The sequence below is a fragment of the Cololabis saira genome, chromosome 17 (assembly GCF_033807715.1).
Source record: "Cololabis saira isolate AMF1-May2022 chromosome 17, fColSai1.1, whole genome shotgun sequence".
Lineage (NCBI taxonomy): Eukaryota > Metazoa > Chordata > Actinopteri > Beloniformes > Belonidae > Cololabis > Cololabis saira.
The window spans coordinates 11,529,290-11,544,856 of record NC_084603.1 but is presented as its reverse complement, the minus strand read 5'-3'; the positions used below and the strand labels follow the sequence as shown (position 1 = coordinate 11,544,856).

General features: G+C 39.0%; 1 protein-coding gene across 2 annotated transcripts in view; it reads left to right on the top strand.

Moving 5' to 3' along the window:
* Positions 1-15,567, top strand: part of wdr11 (WD repeat domain 11) — a 74,740-nt gene that overhangs the window by 10,636 nt on the left and 48,537 nt on the right. Inside the window, exons 6-10 of one of the 2 annotated variants that reach the window (XM_061745058.1) lie at positions 4,075-4,240; positions 9,770-9,872; positions 10,293-10,491; positions 11,753-11,853; positions 14,341-14,517. In XM_061745058.1, coding sequence (XP_061601042.1) covers positions 4,075-4,240; positions 9,770-9,872; positions 10,293-10,491; positions 11,753-11,853; positions 14,341-14,517 — 746 coding nt within the window. Of the gene's footprint in view, positions 1-4,074; positions 4,241-9,769; positions 9,873-10,292; positions 10,501-11,752; positions 11,854-14,340; positions 14,518-15,567 lie in introns of both variants that reach the window. The other variant, XM_061745057.1, reaches the window with a different exon arrangement.

Below are 15,567 nucleotides of genomic sequence, written 5' to 3'. Positions count from 1 at the left end.
CATTTGTTTAACTCTTTGTGAAATTTGTTTTGAAGCTGGCTGTTCTTTCAGAGTTTAAATCCCCTGCTGACCCATGGCAGTTTTAACTGCCAGCTCTTTCTGTAGCAGCAACTGACTCGCATACTTTGGCCTTGACAGTATCACTACATAATGTATAGTATGAATCTTGAAAAGGTGCACATAAAGCCAGCTTTGAAGGTTAGCTTTGATGCCAAATCAAGTGAAGGGTCAGGGAAGTAAGGGCCTATTTTTGCAATATGCTTAGGGAATAATTCAATCATTTGTCACTTCATTTAAAAGCAATGTATGGAATCTGCCAAGAAGTAGTGATAGGCTGAAAATAAGTGATAAATAGACATTGTGAAAGGCATTGATTAAGAAAAAAATAGTTTGAAGGGCTGGCCACTTTGCCTCTGAACAGTTTTGACTGTCAAAAAGGGTTATTTATAGCAGTAACACCCATGTTCTTCCACCTACCTACTTCAGATCTAAAAACAAATAGCCAATGAATCTTGTATATATTTTTTTCTGTATTGCATCTTCTGTTCTGTCTTTGTCTTTTCTATTTGTATGTGAGACCTTCCTTCCTTGAATCTTTGTGTAATTAACCTACAGAGTGCTGTATTCTTTCTTTGCATTGGTGTTTTGGCTTTGGTTGTTCATCATGTCTATTGCTATTGTATGTTTCTGACATGGCTGTCAACAGTTGTTGATTGAAGGGGTTATAAACATTACTTTGCCTTTCTGCCATTGTTATCAGAAATGCACTGAAAAGGGTACTAAATCCTGCACATTAGTTCCTCATCAGGGACTAATGTGGCCATCAGACTGCATCCAAACCAGTGCTGTTGTTAAGCTTTCTGTGACAAGCTGTTGTTCTGTTTATTAAAATAACCACAAAAGGTTAGACATTCCTCCATGTCTGTTCTTGTACTTGTGTTGGGCTGCATTGAATTGGATCAGACCGGATACAGCTTAACTGAATTTGATTAAATTGAACTGAACAATGTTCATTCACAGAGGGAAATGTTATTATTGCATTTTGAATTAGAATAAAAAATAAATAATGATTTTCAAGCAGTTGGCAAACTATTGGAAAGTTGGAAGTGCAGCAGAGTGTGGTGTGGCTGAAATCTCCAGCGATTGCTATGATTGCACTGCAGCGCCACATTTGTAGCTTTTAGTAACTAATTTGCTGCTTTGTCTATCGTCTCTTTCTACACATACTTTTTTTTTTTTTTTAGTATGCAGTTTATGTTTTTTTAAGTGTGTTTTAATGAATCACATAGTAATGCATTTCTGAAATTCCTGCCGTGTTTATGTTAGTGCTTCAAGGTCACCCATTTTATTTTCCCCTGATGTCACGTTTCCCGTGATGATCTAAGTATGCAATGGTTTAAGATTTGCTCTGTTTTGAAGGACATGGTTCACAAAGGCTACAGAACATGACATAATTTCTAAAGAAAAGAAAAGATGAGCATTGCCTCATCTTAAGAGGGTCCTAACATGACAAGTTCTGGACCGAGCCTAATCTTTCACTAGTTTTAATTTCAAGATGGTTAGAAGTCAAACTAAGTAATGGACTCTTGCTGATTCACCTCCATGCAACCTGTTTTTGCCCTGATGATTAATTCATCCCCGCTGATCAGTTTCATTAACACTGCAGTCTGATTAACAGATTCACTTAATCCCAGTGATTTATTTTGGTTTAAAAGTGATATGAAAGCCAGGGAGTGCTCACAACCTGACTAAATTAGTTGGCCATGGCTCATTTGTGTTCACAATATAAATGACCGATAGCAATAAACTTAAGAACCTCTTCAGATGGAAAGTAAAAGGTTTGAATGCGTTACTTGGAATTACAACAGCGCTGAGCTGCCTTAACATTGTTCCTCAGATCACTAGAATCTAGGGCTGGGCGATATGGACCAAAAGTCATATCTCAATATTTTCTAGCTGAATGGCGATACTCGATATATATCGATATTTTTTCTGTGCCATAATTGGGGTTTCCCCCAAAGCATTATAGCATAGCATCTCTGTTAGCTTCATTTTTTTCTGAGGCAAACCCTTAAAAAAACAGTCAGTTTTAATACAAAGCCTCGTGCCAAATGTCACACAGGTACCTTTATTAAAAGAGGTTTGCACAATATAAAAATGTAAAAAACAAATGAAATAAAAATAAACTGCCTGCATATATAGAATAAAAATGCTTCTTGGCTAAAATAAAACAAATATCCCTTTCCTGCATAACAATTAAATTCAAATACACTGTGCAATTAAATTAATGTAGACAGTAACAGGCACTTTTCCACTGAGGTTGACAGTTGTGCAAATAACAAAACATTTGTGCAAATCTCAAATAAAACATTCAAGTCAATTTGTCACAAAATAAGCTATATCAAAATCATATTTTTTTTTTTTTTTTTTTTTAATCGATATAAACGATATTGTCTCGTACCATATCGCGTTTGAAAATATATCGATATATATTAAAATCTCGATATATCTAGCCCTCCAGCCCTATTAGAATCTCATTTCTAAAAATATTTTGAAGTGTTAAAGTTCCTTGGTTTTTGAACTGTTTTTTTTTGTATATCGTTGAAATGAGCTGAAACTCTATACTCGCATTTAAAAAAGTGTAATCTTTATAAGGTAGATGTTTTTGTACATCCCCCAGCCAATATGGTCACTGTTGCGCAATATTTAACCTCCGTTCACTTGTATTTAGGTTAAAAACTTTTGTATACATACCTGTTTCTTTATTGAAGAGTCAGATTGGTAAGCAGAATTGATCATAACCTTCATATTATTATCTATAGTTTTTAAAGAGATGCAGCAAAGAGTGGCAGGCTGGGACATTAACTTGGTCCGGCTAACATGACCAGACCCACAGCAACAGAACTGGGATTCATTTATGACAGTAAAGATATCTAGATATTTCAGTTCAGTTTCAGGACATTTTTGAGACGTTCTTGGTTACTATGGTAATAATCAGTTCAATGCTCTGGGTCCTTGAATTCTTGAATTGTGTAGGAATCAGTCATTTTCTAAACATCTTATTTCTTAGAGAATCACAGGTCTTTTCACTGATTCTTTCTTTTCTTTCTGTTTTTTTTTTGTCCTTGGTGGTTCAGACACTTTAGTCCCTATCTTGACTTCAGTAATGGGGTAACAGAATGATTCAGCTCAGCAGCTGCTAAAAGTTCCTCTGTTCAATCAGTTTCATCTATTAGGCCTCCCTCAGATAATACTGATCTCTATTGTGTTATAAAGTTTACCTCTCTTTTATTTCATTTCACTCTGACCATGAGGAATGGAGCTGCTGCAGTGAGTCGTGGCCTCAGTCCCGCTCATAGACTCTGAGAAAAACATCCTCTGTTGCTTTTTAACTGACCTGCAAAGTATTTGTAATCCCTTTGTTGTTACTGTACATGACGATGCCAGACTTTGTGGCTGTCGCAAGTCATGGTGTTTGTCATTAACATAAACACGCATGAAAGGAATAGAAGCAAAAAGCAGCTTTACACGTAAGAATTTCCAAAATTATATAAAAGTCATTTTGATCCTTTCAATACCTGCTTCATTCATCTGCCTTGCATGATTAAACACAGCTCTCTTTCAAGTTCCCCTTTCTTTGTCTGTGCCTTTCAAAGCAGACGTCAGTAATAAGTATTTAATTCAGTCATCTACAAGGCGAGATGAGAGTAAACATTGCATAGATGTCAGAACTGAAACAGTATTAAACTTGTTTCAAAAGTTTTTAATTCAGCATCCAATAGCTGTAAATATTTGCAAATTCCATTTGCATAGAGGCTTCATGCATCAGTCTCTAGGTGGACATCTTATTTATTTGCAAAATAAGACTGACTGGCCTGCTGCCTAAATTTACATTTCAGGTATGCAAACCAAGTCAGTGGTCAGATTTAGGAGATTTTAGGATTTAAAACATTTGTTTTTTCCTTCCTTGATGTTCCATTGCATGCAGAACTTTCTCTGTTAAAGCAAGAACCCGTCACCGACATGAACCTCCTGTTCTAACTGTGTTGTTTCCTCTGGTGTGTGATGCTGTAGTGCAGAGGCGGTGACATTGAACGACTGTCTGCAGTTGTCCTATCTGCCATCCAAAAGGAACCATATGCTGCTGCTTTATCCCAGAGAGATTTTAATCCTGGACCTGGAGCTGAGCCAGACAGTGGGTGTGGTGGCTATCGAGCGCTCTGGTGTGCCCTTCATTCAGGTGAGGGACTGCATATATTATTATTATATCCCTGTTAATCTTGGCAAAATGAGCTTTTGATAAATGTATAAACCTTAAAGGTTGAGATGGTTTTGAATGGGAATGTGATTTTTAGTTTGCAGATTACATACAGTACATATTTACATGCACATTTAGTTTAATCTGTTTCCTAGGGGGTTACGCTGTGCTGAAAAGAAATCTGTAAAATGCAGATAGTTGGTCTGGGCCAGGGGTCGGCAACCCGCGGCTCTGGAGCAGCATGTGGCTCTGGAGCAGCATGTGGCTCTGGAGCAGCAGGAGCTCTTTCATCCTCCTGCCATGACTCATTGTGAATGTGTTTGTTTTGGGATGGGGGGTAGTTTATGCAATTTATTCATTTTTATTTTGGAGGTTGAGATTATTTTGTAACATCAAAATAACGTGTGTTAATATTTTTCATGATGTGCGTCATACCCTGTGTGTCACCTGTTGCCGAACAGGCTTATTTTGAATTTTCAACCCCCGGTAAGCTAACCATGGATAAATCCCAAAAAAGAAAAGTTTCTGATGGAAATAGAAAGTTCGAAGCTTCATGGACAGATTCCTTTGCATTTACTGCTGACGAGGCTGCTTCACCTGTATGCTTAATATGTGGCGACAAATTAGCAAGCAACAAAAAATCAATTGTTGCAAGACATTTCCAGAATAAACACACAGCCTTTGCTGAAAAATACCCAGCTGAAGATGAAGCAGTTTCAGAAACCTGATCAGAGTCAAAGTGGATGAAATCTATAAATTCAAATACTTGGTTTTGTGACAGTGCATAAGATAGTCAGGGATGGGAAGCCGTTCGTATACGGAGAATATATAAGAGAATCGTTCATCAAGGTATCAGAACATCCATTCCTTGACTTCAAAAACAAGAGTGAAATTGTTCACAAAAATTAGAGACATACCTCTGGTAGCAAAAACTGTCAAGGGCAAGACCATAAAAATGGCAGCAACTGTTACCAGACAACAAATTAGGGATATTAGTTCAGCTCCAGCGTACTCAATCGCCTGCGATTAGTCAAAAGACGTAAGTGATATTGAGCTGATAGCACTTCTGTGCAGATATGTAAGCACTTCATGGCCAAACACGGGGGCAGGACGTATGTGAGGCTGGGTTGGATTGTTTAAAATCCAATAAAATAAATACCACCAACCCAGTGTCACTAGCTTCTGATGGGTGTGTATGACCGGAGCACAGAAGGAAAGGAAGCTGCTGACGTTTCACTGCATTCGGCATCAAGAAGTGCGCTCACACATTTCCTTTCAGAATGCACAGAAGTGATGAATCTTGTTATTCAGATATTGAGCAAGATGGTCACAAAAGGATTAAACCACTGACTATTAGAAGATGTTGAAAGTATAAGTTCTGATCTCTTGCTGCACAACAAAGCCTGGTGGCTCTCCAGGGGGGAAGTGCTGAAACGGTTTACTGCATGTCTGAATGACGTGAAAACTTTCCTACAAAGGGAGGGGCTCATCTTTCCTGAGCTGGAACAGGCAGATTGCCTGGAAAAGCTGCACTTCATGGTGGATATGACAGCGCACCTTAACACTCTGAACAGAAGTCGTCAGGGGAAAGGAGGCACAGCCCTGCAGATGCAACATGACAGTGTTTGCCAGGGATGTACAGAGAGGAATACTGTCTCCATTTGAGAGCGTTCAAAGAATCACACAGTCAGATAAATTATGAGCATTTTCATCGCAATGCAGACTGCGTTTGGAGAAAGATTCTGTGAGTTCAGAGAGGAAACAAAACACGTTAACCTTTCCCGTCACTCCGCTTAATGTTGATCCAGCCCTGTTGAACATGGCTGCATTTACAGGTCAATTGGCCATTCTTGCTAAGAAACACAAATGGAGTGATATTGAACGCCTCCCCAAACCGGACAAACTTGTCTTTGAAACATGGAAGGGTATTTCCGACACCTGTGAACATGAAAAATGATGCACTTGGAGTCCTGTCGATCCTTGGATCCACATACTTATGCGAGCAGGTTTTCCAGCATGACCACATAAAAAGCAAACATTGCGCGTGCCTCACAGATGACGGCGTGCAACCCTGCGTGAAGATGAAAGGGCAAGGCCCACAGCCTTGATTTAGATAAGCTGTGAAGTGACGTTCAGGGACAGAAATCTCATGAACCAGGTGATTATTATTATTATTTTGCTCTTTTAACTTAGACCGGTTATAGGGCTGTTCGATTAATCGATTTTAAATCTAAATCGGATTTATTAATCAAGACGATGTTAAAAAAAGGAAAATCAGAAAATGGATTTTCCTTTTTTGCAGCTGGCTGCATTACAGACAGAGCTCGTCTAGTCATCTTTGTTTGGTCAAGAAAATTGTAAATGTTGTCACTTTACTAAACTCAAGGAGGATTTACAGTATGTTTCAATTGCACTTCATTCCCAATAGGGAAATTTGTTTGCTATTTTTCTTTAAAAATAAAGATAAAATATTTGAAACAATTTATTCCATTGTCTTTTGTAGTTTTACCAAAAAAATTGATTTTCAGAGAAAAAAATCTGGATTTTATTTTTGTCCAAAATCGCCCAGCCCTAACCGGTTATACTGTAGTTGGATGATTTTAGAAAGTTGGAGAAGACAGATTTTTCTTTTTATACACTTATTTTATTATTTTCATTTAATTCAACAAGAATAGGAAAGACTCAAACAAACTGTCATTTAATATTTAAGTAAATTTAATGTGCCAGTTTTTGCCAGCAAACTATGGTCCTTATATTTCTTAGCATACATGTTAAGAAACAAAAATATGCAGGATAATCTTCAATTAAGGGGTTAATTTAGGTTTTATGGCTGCAGGTGGGTTTCATGTGGTGGGAAACGGGCTCCTTCAATTTTGAAGGTTGCCTGTCTCCGGTATATGTGATATAAATGATGCCAGGGATGTGTTCTAGTGCTTTCTCACGCTTCCAACATCACAATTTTTCTCTTTCCTCAAACAAACTCGTTGCACAGTTTCTACTTCTACTGCATATCTTGTGCAGGCTATACCAAAACCAGTTATTCTTAATGGGTTATTCCTCCAACAAACCAATTCTACCTGCTGTGAAAAAGATTATTTTCTATATTTTTCTTTCTCATCGAGCTCTGACCACAATACAGCCCTTTAGTAGTTTTGAATTACAGCAAAAATATCTCACCAGCCCACATATCGCCTGACTTTGGTGTTTATTGTTACACTCAGCAGCAAAGCTTACCTTTAGGTGCAAGCTCCCATCCTCCAAAGTCTGGCTTTCTAATAGGAAATTGATGAATTCTGTAGGGGTATTACATCGAGGATTTGTCACAGCTGCAGGACCCATAATGGAACACAAGTTGTGCTCACTGTGCCTCTTCTCCTCACTCTCCGTGTGAAGGAATGATAATTGTGGTGCCTCGACACAGAATAGATGAAGGGATATTATGTTTTTTGCTATGACCCATAGTATGCCTTTTTAAAATAATGATTTTGAATTACATGCCTGGATGTACATGAATGGTCTTTTTGTACCTCAATTCATCCCAGCAGTTATAAGATCTGTTTCACATGTGTGAAATTGCTTTATGCTCTTTTTATATTGTTGTGCATCCATAAATCACACTTTCTTTGGGTTGTCAGTGATCTGGTTTTAATAAATGTTTCTTCACTTTAACTACACAAAAGGTGGACAATGAGCCCTTGTTCTGAAGGAATACACTCTGAAGTGACCCAGAGCTATAAAGTGATGGGGCATTACTCAGCTGCTCAGCCTCCTTCCAGCCAGCATCTCTTTCTAAGCATTATAAAGTGCTTGTCACACGGCCAATTTGCATAACTGATGACGCTGCAGAGCAAAAAGGCCACACGAGGCTGTAGATTTGCTGTCAGATTTGGCAGCCCACATACAGTATACAAATTGTAGTTGCCAGTTTTTCAGATAAATATAGTCCAACTTAAGTGCACTAGACATCTGGTGTAAAGTCATTAAAAAAAATTGAAATGATTAGTTTAAACAGTTTATAGATAAATGTATAGCCCTAGTAATTATTTTATAATTAAACCCGGTCATATAAAGCATTAGACCTTGAATGAAAGTTTACTTTTTTCTCATAATTGCAAAAAAAAAAAAAGAATGTGGTTATACAATGATAAGTTGTATGTGGTATTCAGAAACTAATACCGTGTTGAGAAATGTCTTTACTTGAGGAGTTTAAAAGCCGGTGCTGAGTGGCTGCTCTTCAGCCCCTCCACCTGCACTGCACTGAAGTCGGACACGACTCCTGGATGCTGCAACACATTTAAAAACCCAATGAGATCATCGCTGCTCAAGTTAAAACTTGAAGTGGTGGAACGAAACCAACTCATGAGAGCCAGACAACCTTCAGCCTGGACCCATGCTGTGGCGAGTCGTAACTAGGATCAACATCATATCCTCTGCAAATTTGTGTAAATTAAGTTGGAAGTCAGAAAAAGAAGATAAACGTGCCCAGCAGACCAAATGTCTTGGCTGGCATTAAACAGTATCAGCACCGTAGCAACATATCTACACTTTTGTGTATGTGGCTCACCAAATTTTAGGCAAAGACAAACGTGCGTGAATTAAAAAAAAAAGAAGTAATAGCACAGCCTGCACCTAACATGGACCAGGCAGCCATCTTAGGCCCAATCCCAATACACCCCCTACTTTTCTTCACTAGCCCTCCCTCACTATCACTACCCCTAAAAAAGAAGGGACAGATTTTAGGGCCCTTGAAATCTTCCCAGGGGCCTGTCCCAATACTCCCACTACCCCTACTTTCAGCACCACCACTAATCAGGAAGCTTTCGAGATTTCTGCCTTCCTGCCGGCTCCGGAGCTGATTTATGGTTCCGCGTTAAATCGACGCAGAGCCTACGGCGTAGCCTACGGCGTAGGTCATGTAACCTACGCCGTAGGCTCTGCGTTGGTGTAACGCGGAACCATAAATCAGCCTTTATTCAGGCGTGATCTTCGCAACAATGGGAAAACGAGTGATTATGAAAGTAAAATATATATTTCTCGCTAGAAATGTAATCAAAACGCATTTTTATGCAGAAACTAATTCAAAATATTGATTTTATTCACTAAAAAATAAGAAATGTCCGACATGTTTTTCTTTTTTGATTCAGTCCGCAAATGATGACGAAAAGCATTCTGGGAAATTATTCTGGCCCTAGATCAACTAGTGAAAATCGGAAATCCCTTGATCCGTAGGGACAGATTCATAGCCACTACACTAGTTTTCTTCACTACTCCTAGATGAAAAGAGGAATTCGGACACCACTACCCTCACGGGAATGCGCGAAATTTAGGGGTAGAGATGAAAACTAGGGGTAGTGATAGTATTGGGACTGGGCCTTAATCACTGATCTTGGGATCCTCTTTTGAGTTTGTCTGAGTTGACGGGTTGGAAGTCAAACATCAGAGAGCATTCATCCACATTTGTCCCTCTGGGCCAAGAAAACAGTTGTGATCACACATCATCCCTGTGTCCAGGTGATTCCATGCGCTCAGCGGGACGCCCTGTACTGCCTTCATGAGAACGGTTGTATCACGCTCCGAGTGTGTCGCTCCACAGTTGTTCCAGAAGAAACAGCAGGTATGGAAACGTCACATGAGTGTACCTGCTCACATTCAGCACAAGCTAATTGTAATGTACTCGCATCCCACTCTCATCCTAGTCATCATCTCCTCAGCCAGAAGGGATTTGCACTCAGCACCTATAGCCATGACCTGTGCTGCTCTTGGCATTTAGACTTTTACTGGCTCATTTGTTTTTAACTTAGTCTTTTCTGGCAGGGCCAGTTCATTGAATATTTCTATTGCCTTCGCGTACGCTCTGTGCAATCTCCTTCATGCCTATCTCTCCCAGCTCATTTACTTTTTTAGTGGCATGTCCCTTGGTCTCCATTACCTCATTTACTTTTTTATTTCCTCCCTTTTTCCCTCTTTCCAAACCTCTTTCTCAGTTTTTCATCTTATTTTTCTTACATTCTTCACCTTTGCTTTGGTTTTTCAGATCCTGAACAAAGTGTCCAAGAGCTTGTCTATGACCTGCGCTCTCAATGTGACGCCATACGAGTCACAAAGACGGTCCGACCGTATCGCATGGTCGTCTGCCCTATAAATGAAAACAAGGCTGCCCTGATCGTCAGCGACGGAAGAGTGATGCTCTGGGAACTCAAGGCTCACACCGGCAGGGCTGCTGCCAATCTAAGGTGCACTAAGTAAGGTTTTCCATTATCGATCCCTCAACTGCAGACAATGAAAAAAACCGCAGCAGATAACAGGACCTTCTCCAAAACCCCAGAAGTTACTGGAAACACATTCACAAGAGTAAAATCTATATGAAAAGGAATCACCATATATTTCTCCTTTTATTTAGGTTTTATAGCCTCTAACATTTGCATATTTATTTACACAACTGAAAATGCAAAAGTGCAGCAGATGTCAAGGCTTTTTTTCCCCCTTTCAAACTCCTAGACTTAAAATTCACAACATTTATCCACATAAAATTTGGGAAGCAAAGCCTAGAAAAGAGAAACAAATGATGTATTTAAAGATCTCCTTGGGTGTAATATTGTTAAATTTATACTGTATAATCATGACTTCTGAGTCGATATGACCTAACTAGCCATAAGGAAAACAACTTTGGCTGTGTAGTCCATCTTTCTGCTCTGGTGCCACTATAAATTGTTGCATAATTTACTTGATTATATACCCTTATTATATTCCACCTGCAATATATCTTTGTAATGTAAAAAGGAAAAAAAGTCATATTTGCATAGAGTCTGTGGGCAAGTGGAGCGTTTTGATCAATTTTTTTATTGCATAATCGTCAAGTTGCCCCCACTGGTATCTTTTAATTGTTAACTGCTGGACCCGATTTCCCAGGTGAGTAAACACTTAAGCATTTATGGCTGCAGGACTGACACAGCCCACTACATTTCTCTGGCATTATGTTCATTGTTTGAAGCTGACGAGAATGGTTGCAGCTGCCTGCCGAGTCTTCACTTGATGTAGCCATTTAGATGTCATTAAGTCATTGCAGGGTTCATTGAGTGGACAACTGGACTTTAAAGAGTTGCTTGTTTAAGAGAGATCCTTGGTGCAGACTCCGAGAGAAGCAAGCTAAATTCGTCCATCCGTGTCTCTCCTGTGCGCTCAGTGACAGTAGAACACCTCATGGTTCTTTTAGTGGCATTTTTTGTCATTAGTTGTGAAAACTTCCGCACCCAAGACATGCTGTGCTGGTGTGAGTGTTGCATAGATGTATGATGTGTTCACTGCACCATGAAGTCAAAACAAAACACAACCACACTGAGTAGCATGTAATCAATACAAGACGTAAGAGGAACACTGGATTCCCACCAGTGAGCAATTTATTACAGGCATTATTCATTTATCACTTTCTTTTCAGTGTTTTTTTCAAAAACTAAATTACATTCAAGTAATGCTCTTTCTTTTCCCCTGTGCCAGCTCGGGTCTGTCGCCGCTCTACTCTCCTGTGTCGTTCTGTGGGGCCCCGCTGGGTCCAAACCAGAAAAGGGTTCAGGACCTCTCTCTCAACACCATGATTGGTAAGAGCATCTATATCTCACTCTTCACCATCTGATGAGTCTGCTGAGACACGGTCTCGTGTTTCAGAAGGAAAAATGTCACGTCCACCCCTTATCGTTGAGGCAACTGCTTCCTGATGCTCTTCACTGAAGTATAACTTTCAGTTTTTGAAGGAAATGTGAAAACTCAAAATAAGTGAAGGCTTGTGGGTTTATGGATGTGAGTGTTAGTGTGCACCGGATCTTCTTGTATCTTTCTTTTGAAACTCAGATTTATGTCAGCCTCGGGGCTCCCCGAGTTGCAGCTTTCATGTGTGGCTACTGGTTCCTCTGCACTACACAGGCCAGCATTATTCCCCAGCTCTGCAGCAGCTCTGAGCAGCTCTGCTCAGTCCCATATGTGCTGGGCCATTCCCCTGTTTTTTACATTTTCTTCCAGTTCCATCCTATCCACTTGCTTATTCTGTGATTTAATGTCTTCCTTTCAGTGTATTTACTTTTCAGCTGACTCTATCAGTCTTCTTTCTCAACATTTGTCAATCATCTGAGCTGACAGTCAAACTTGAAGCAATCTGTGACCCTTGAACAGATGAAGCAGTGACAGTCGTGTTCCATGAGAGGGAATATTTTACCATCTCTCACCTGCATTCGCACACACTCTAACAGATTGAAGGCAGATGGTGCCTGCAGCAGTAGCTCTGCCGACACTTGTTTTTGTGAATCTATGTTGCTGGCATGCAGGTTACAAAACATTCAGTGGAAAACTAGTTCGTACACAGATTTCCTGATGAAAAATGAGAGCATCAAACCCACAGAGACAAACCCTGTGTTGTTGTCAAGTCTTGAGTCCTCAGTGTTTAAATCTGAGTCAAAGTCATTAAAATAGAATCTGAGTAGTATCCACTATTGATCCAAGTGTGGTCCGATGAAACAGCTGGCTTTAATTCCAGTTCTTCAGTCAACACCCCCAAGTCCTGCATTCAGGTACTACAATCCTGGAAAAGCATATCCTTGCTAAAAGAATGAGCTGCAATCTAAGAAAGAATATATTTCTACAGCTCTTGTTTTTATTTATTGCCCATGGCAGTCTTTTGCATGATTTTTATTTTATTTTATCTTTTATTTTTGTATTGATTTGTTTGGAGATACTATCTTCATTTCATTTTAGTGGGACTTCAAGCTGCAGTAATGCTTATTTAGAAAGACATTATCCAACATTCCAATATAAAACATCATATTAAAAAAATAAATAAATAAAAATAAAATATATATATATAGCATCCAGTGAAAGCCGAATTGATTTTTTTGAAGATATAACCATTAGAAATTCAAGGCTCTTGCATCCTTTCTACATTATCCAAGTGATTTGACGTAAAAGCCTATATATCCTTTGAAAATATATTCAGTGGAGTTATATGAGAGTGAAGGCCATTGCCATTAAAATATTTTCCTCAGCCTATTTTTTTCTGCCCAGCTTTGCAAACGTTAAAAGAACTGGAGTTTATATTTTGTATTTCATAACTGTTCTAAAGAACTAAGTAAGTAAGTGACGGTTTTTATAGAGCATCTTTCACAGAAGCCAGTCAAAGTGGTTTTGCAATAAAATAAATAAGGTCGGTTAAAGAGAATAATTTCACATTTCTCTTAAAAGCTAAAACATTAAGCTTTTTTCCCTTTTCATATTTTCTTTTAGCCCCTTCTGAGGATACAAACAGGTCTCAGTTTAAGATGATTCACAGCTGCAGAGATAAAGCCACAATGTTTTTCTCATGTAAATTGTAAAAAGGACTTACTTTAAGGTGCTATTTAGTTGTTTGCATTGTTTTTTATTTTCTTTGGGGTGTTTGGTGGCATCATCATTTGGAAGTTGAGTTTGTTCGCAAATATAACTGTAAATATTCATTTACAGCTCGGGTGCATCAGACAAAACTGTCTTGTTTATCCAATTCTAGGCAAATATCAATAGATTTATTCACAGATGGCCAGAACAGAACACAGAAGATAAAGTTATAGTGGGGGGTTAAGATGAAGTTGCGATAGATGAAATTGACCGATTGACAATCAACATCAAGCCACAATGATAGTTTTGTCAAAACGCCACCGGGATAACAAATCACAGCTCCATTTTGAACCTTCTGGTCATTGCGTATCATCCCACTTCCCCACACTCTCCCACAGAGGTGTGCCTCTCAGAAATGATACGTTGATGGATAAATCTAGTCTGATATGGGTCTGTGATGTGATGTCATTCTTTGCTATAGATCTGAACGGTGCACTGATTGATACATCTTCAGACATTAGATTCTCCAAATAAGGACTCAAAGTTGTGATATGCTGCAGTTGTAAACTACCAGATATGTGCTTTCAAACACAAAAGATGTCTTTCCTTCATATGTTCACTTTGTACTTTGATGAAAGATTAAAGCCCTAATCAGAAAACTTTCTTTTTTTTTTATTTGCACCACCAACAAAAGTAACATTTTCCTTATTGTGTGGTTTTCTGACCAGGTCAAACCTTGATAGCTGGTGAGGCTCCTCCTCCATCAACTCACCAACCAGAGGTCCAGTTGAAGTTCCTTCTTACTGGCCTGCTGTCTGGTCTGCCACTGCCACCGTTTGCCATCCGCATGTGTCCACCTCTGACCACTAAAAACATCACCCACTACCAACCCCTGCTGGCTGTCGGTAAGTAAAAATTAACTGTAATGAAACACACCCACAAACAAGACTGTATTCTTTCAGAAACAAGGCAGTACTATTGGCCTGGTCAATAGAAAATGTATTAATAAGCCATTAATGGCCACATCAATTTAGGATAATAGAACCAACACATTATAGATATTAGATCAGTTGCAAAAACAGAATGTAAAAATGCATCACTCTTATTTTAAAGATTTAATGTGTTTTGACTTGCAGTAGAAATCATACTGTAGTAATTATTACACAGTAAAAATTAAAAAGCAGGACTCACTTCACAGCAAACCCGGTGATGATGACTCAAGAAAAAAAATATGTGCATGGGGTACTATTTTATTTTTAAGATATTTTTATTATTTTATTAATTAAGTGATCAATCAATGTTTTGACAAAATTAAAAAAAAAAATCCTTGTGTGTCAGGGCTGAAAGAATGCCCCTGTTTTTCAAGATGACACAATCTTCCTGACATCCTATTGAAATGTTTGCGACATCCTCAGATCAGAGTATCAGAGATGCTTCCCAGCAGCTGTTTTCTCTGTTGTGTTCAGAACTGACAATTTTAAGGGATTGAGTCAGCTCCTTGACTCTGTTTGACCTGACTGCTTCTAGAACGTTCCTCTTTTGGGATCTGCCATACAGCTTTGTGCTCCCCACTTCCAAGGTGCAGCGGAAACAGCAAAATGTGAAGCTGGGAGAGAAAGATGGTTGGTAATTCTACTCTGATCTGGGCCTGTAATGTTGCTGTTCCTGTAAATCTGAACGTTGAACTGAATGACATGCCTGCTGAAACCAACAGACATGGTTGTGTTAGGTCAGAGATTTTTCATTGGTGGTCAGACTATGCATGCTTGTGCATACTAGGGATGGGCGGTATGGACTAAAAAATGTATCACGATAATTTCTGGCATTTATCCCGATAACGATAAAAATTACGATAAAAAAATACCAATTCAACTCCACCTTTTCAACTATAAATCTATCTCGCTCTCAGATCCGCCATGTTTGTTACACAAAAACGTCATCAACGGGAATTTATC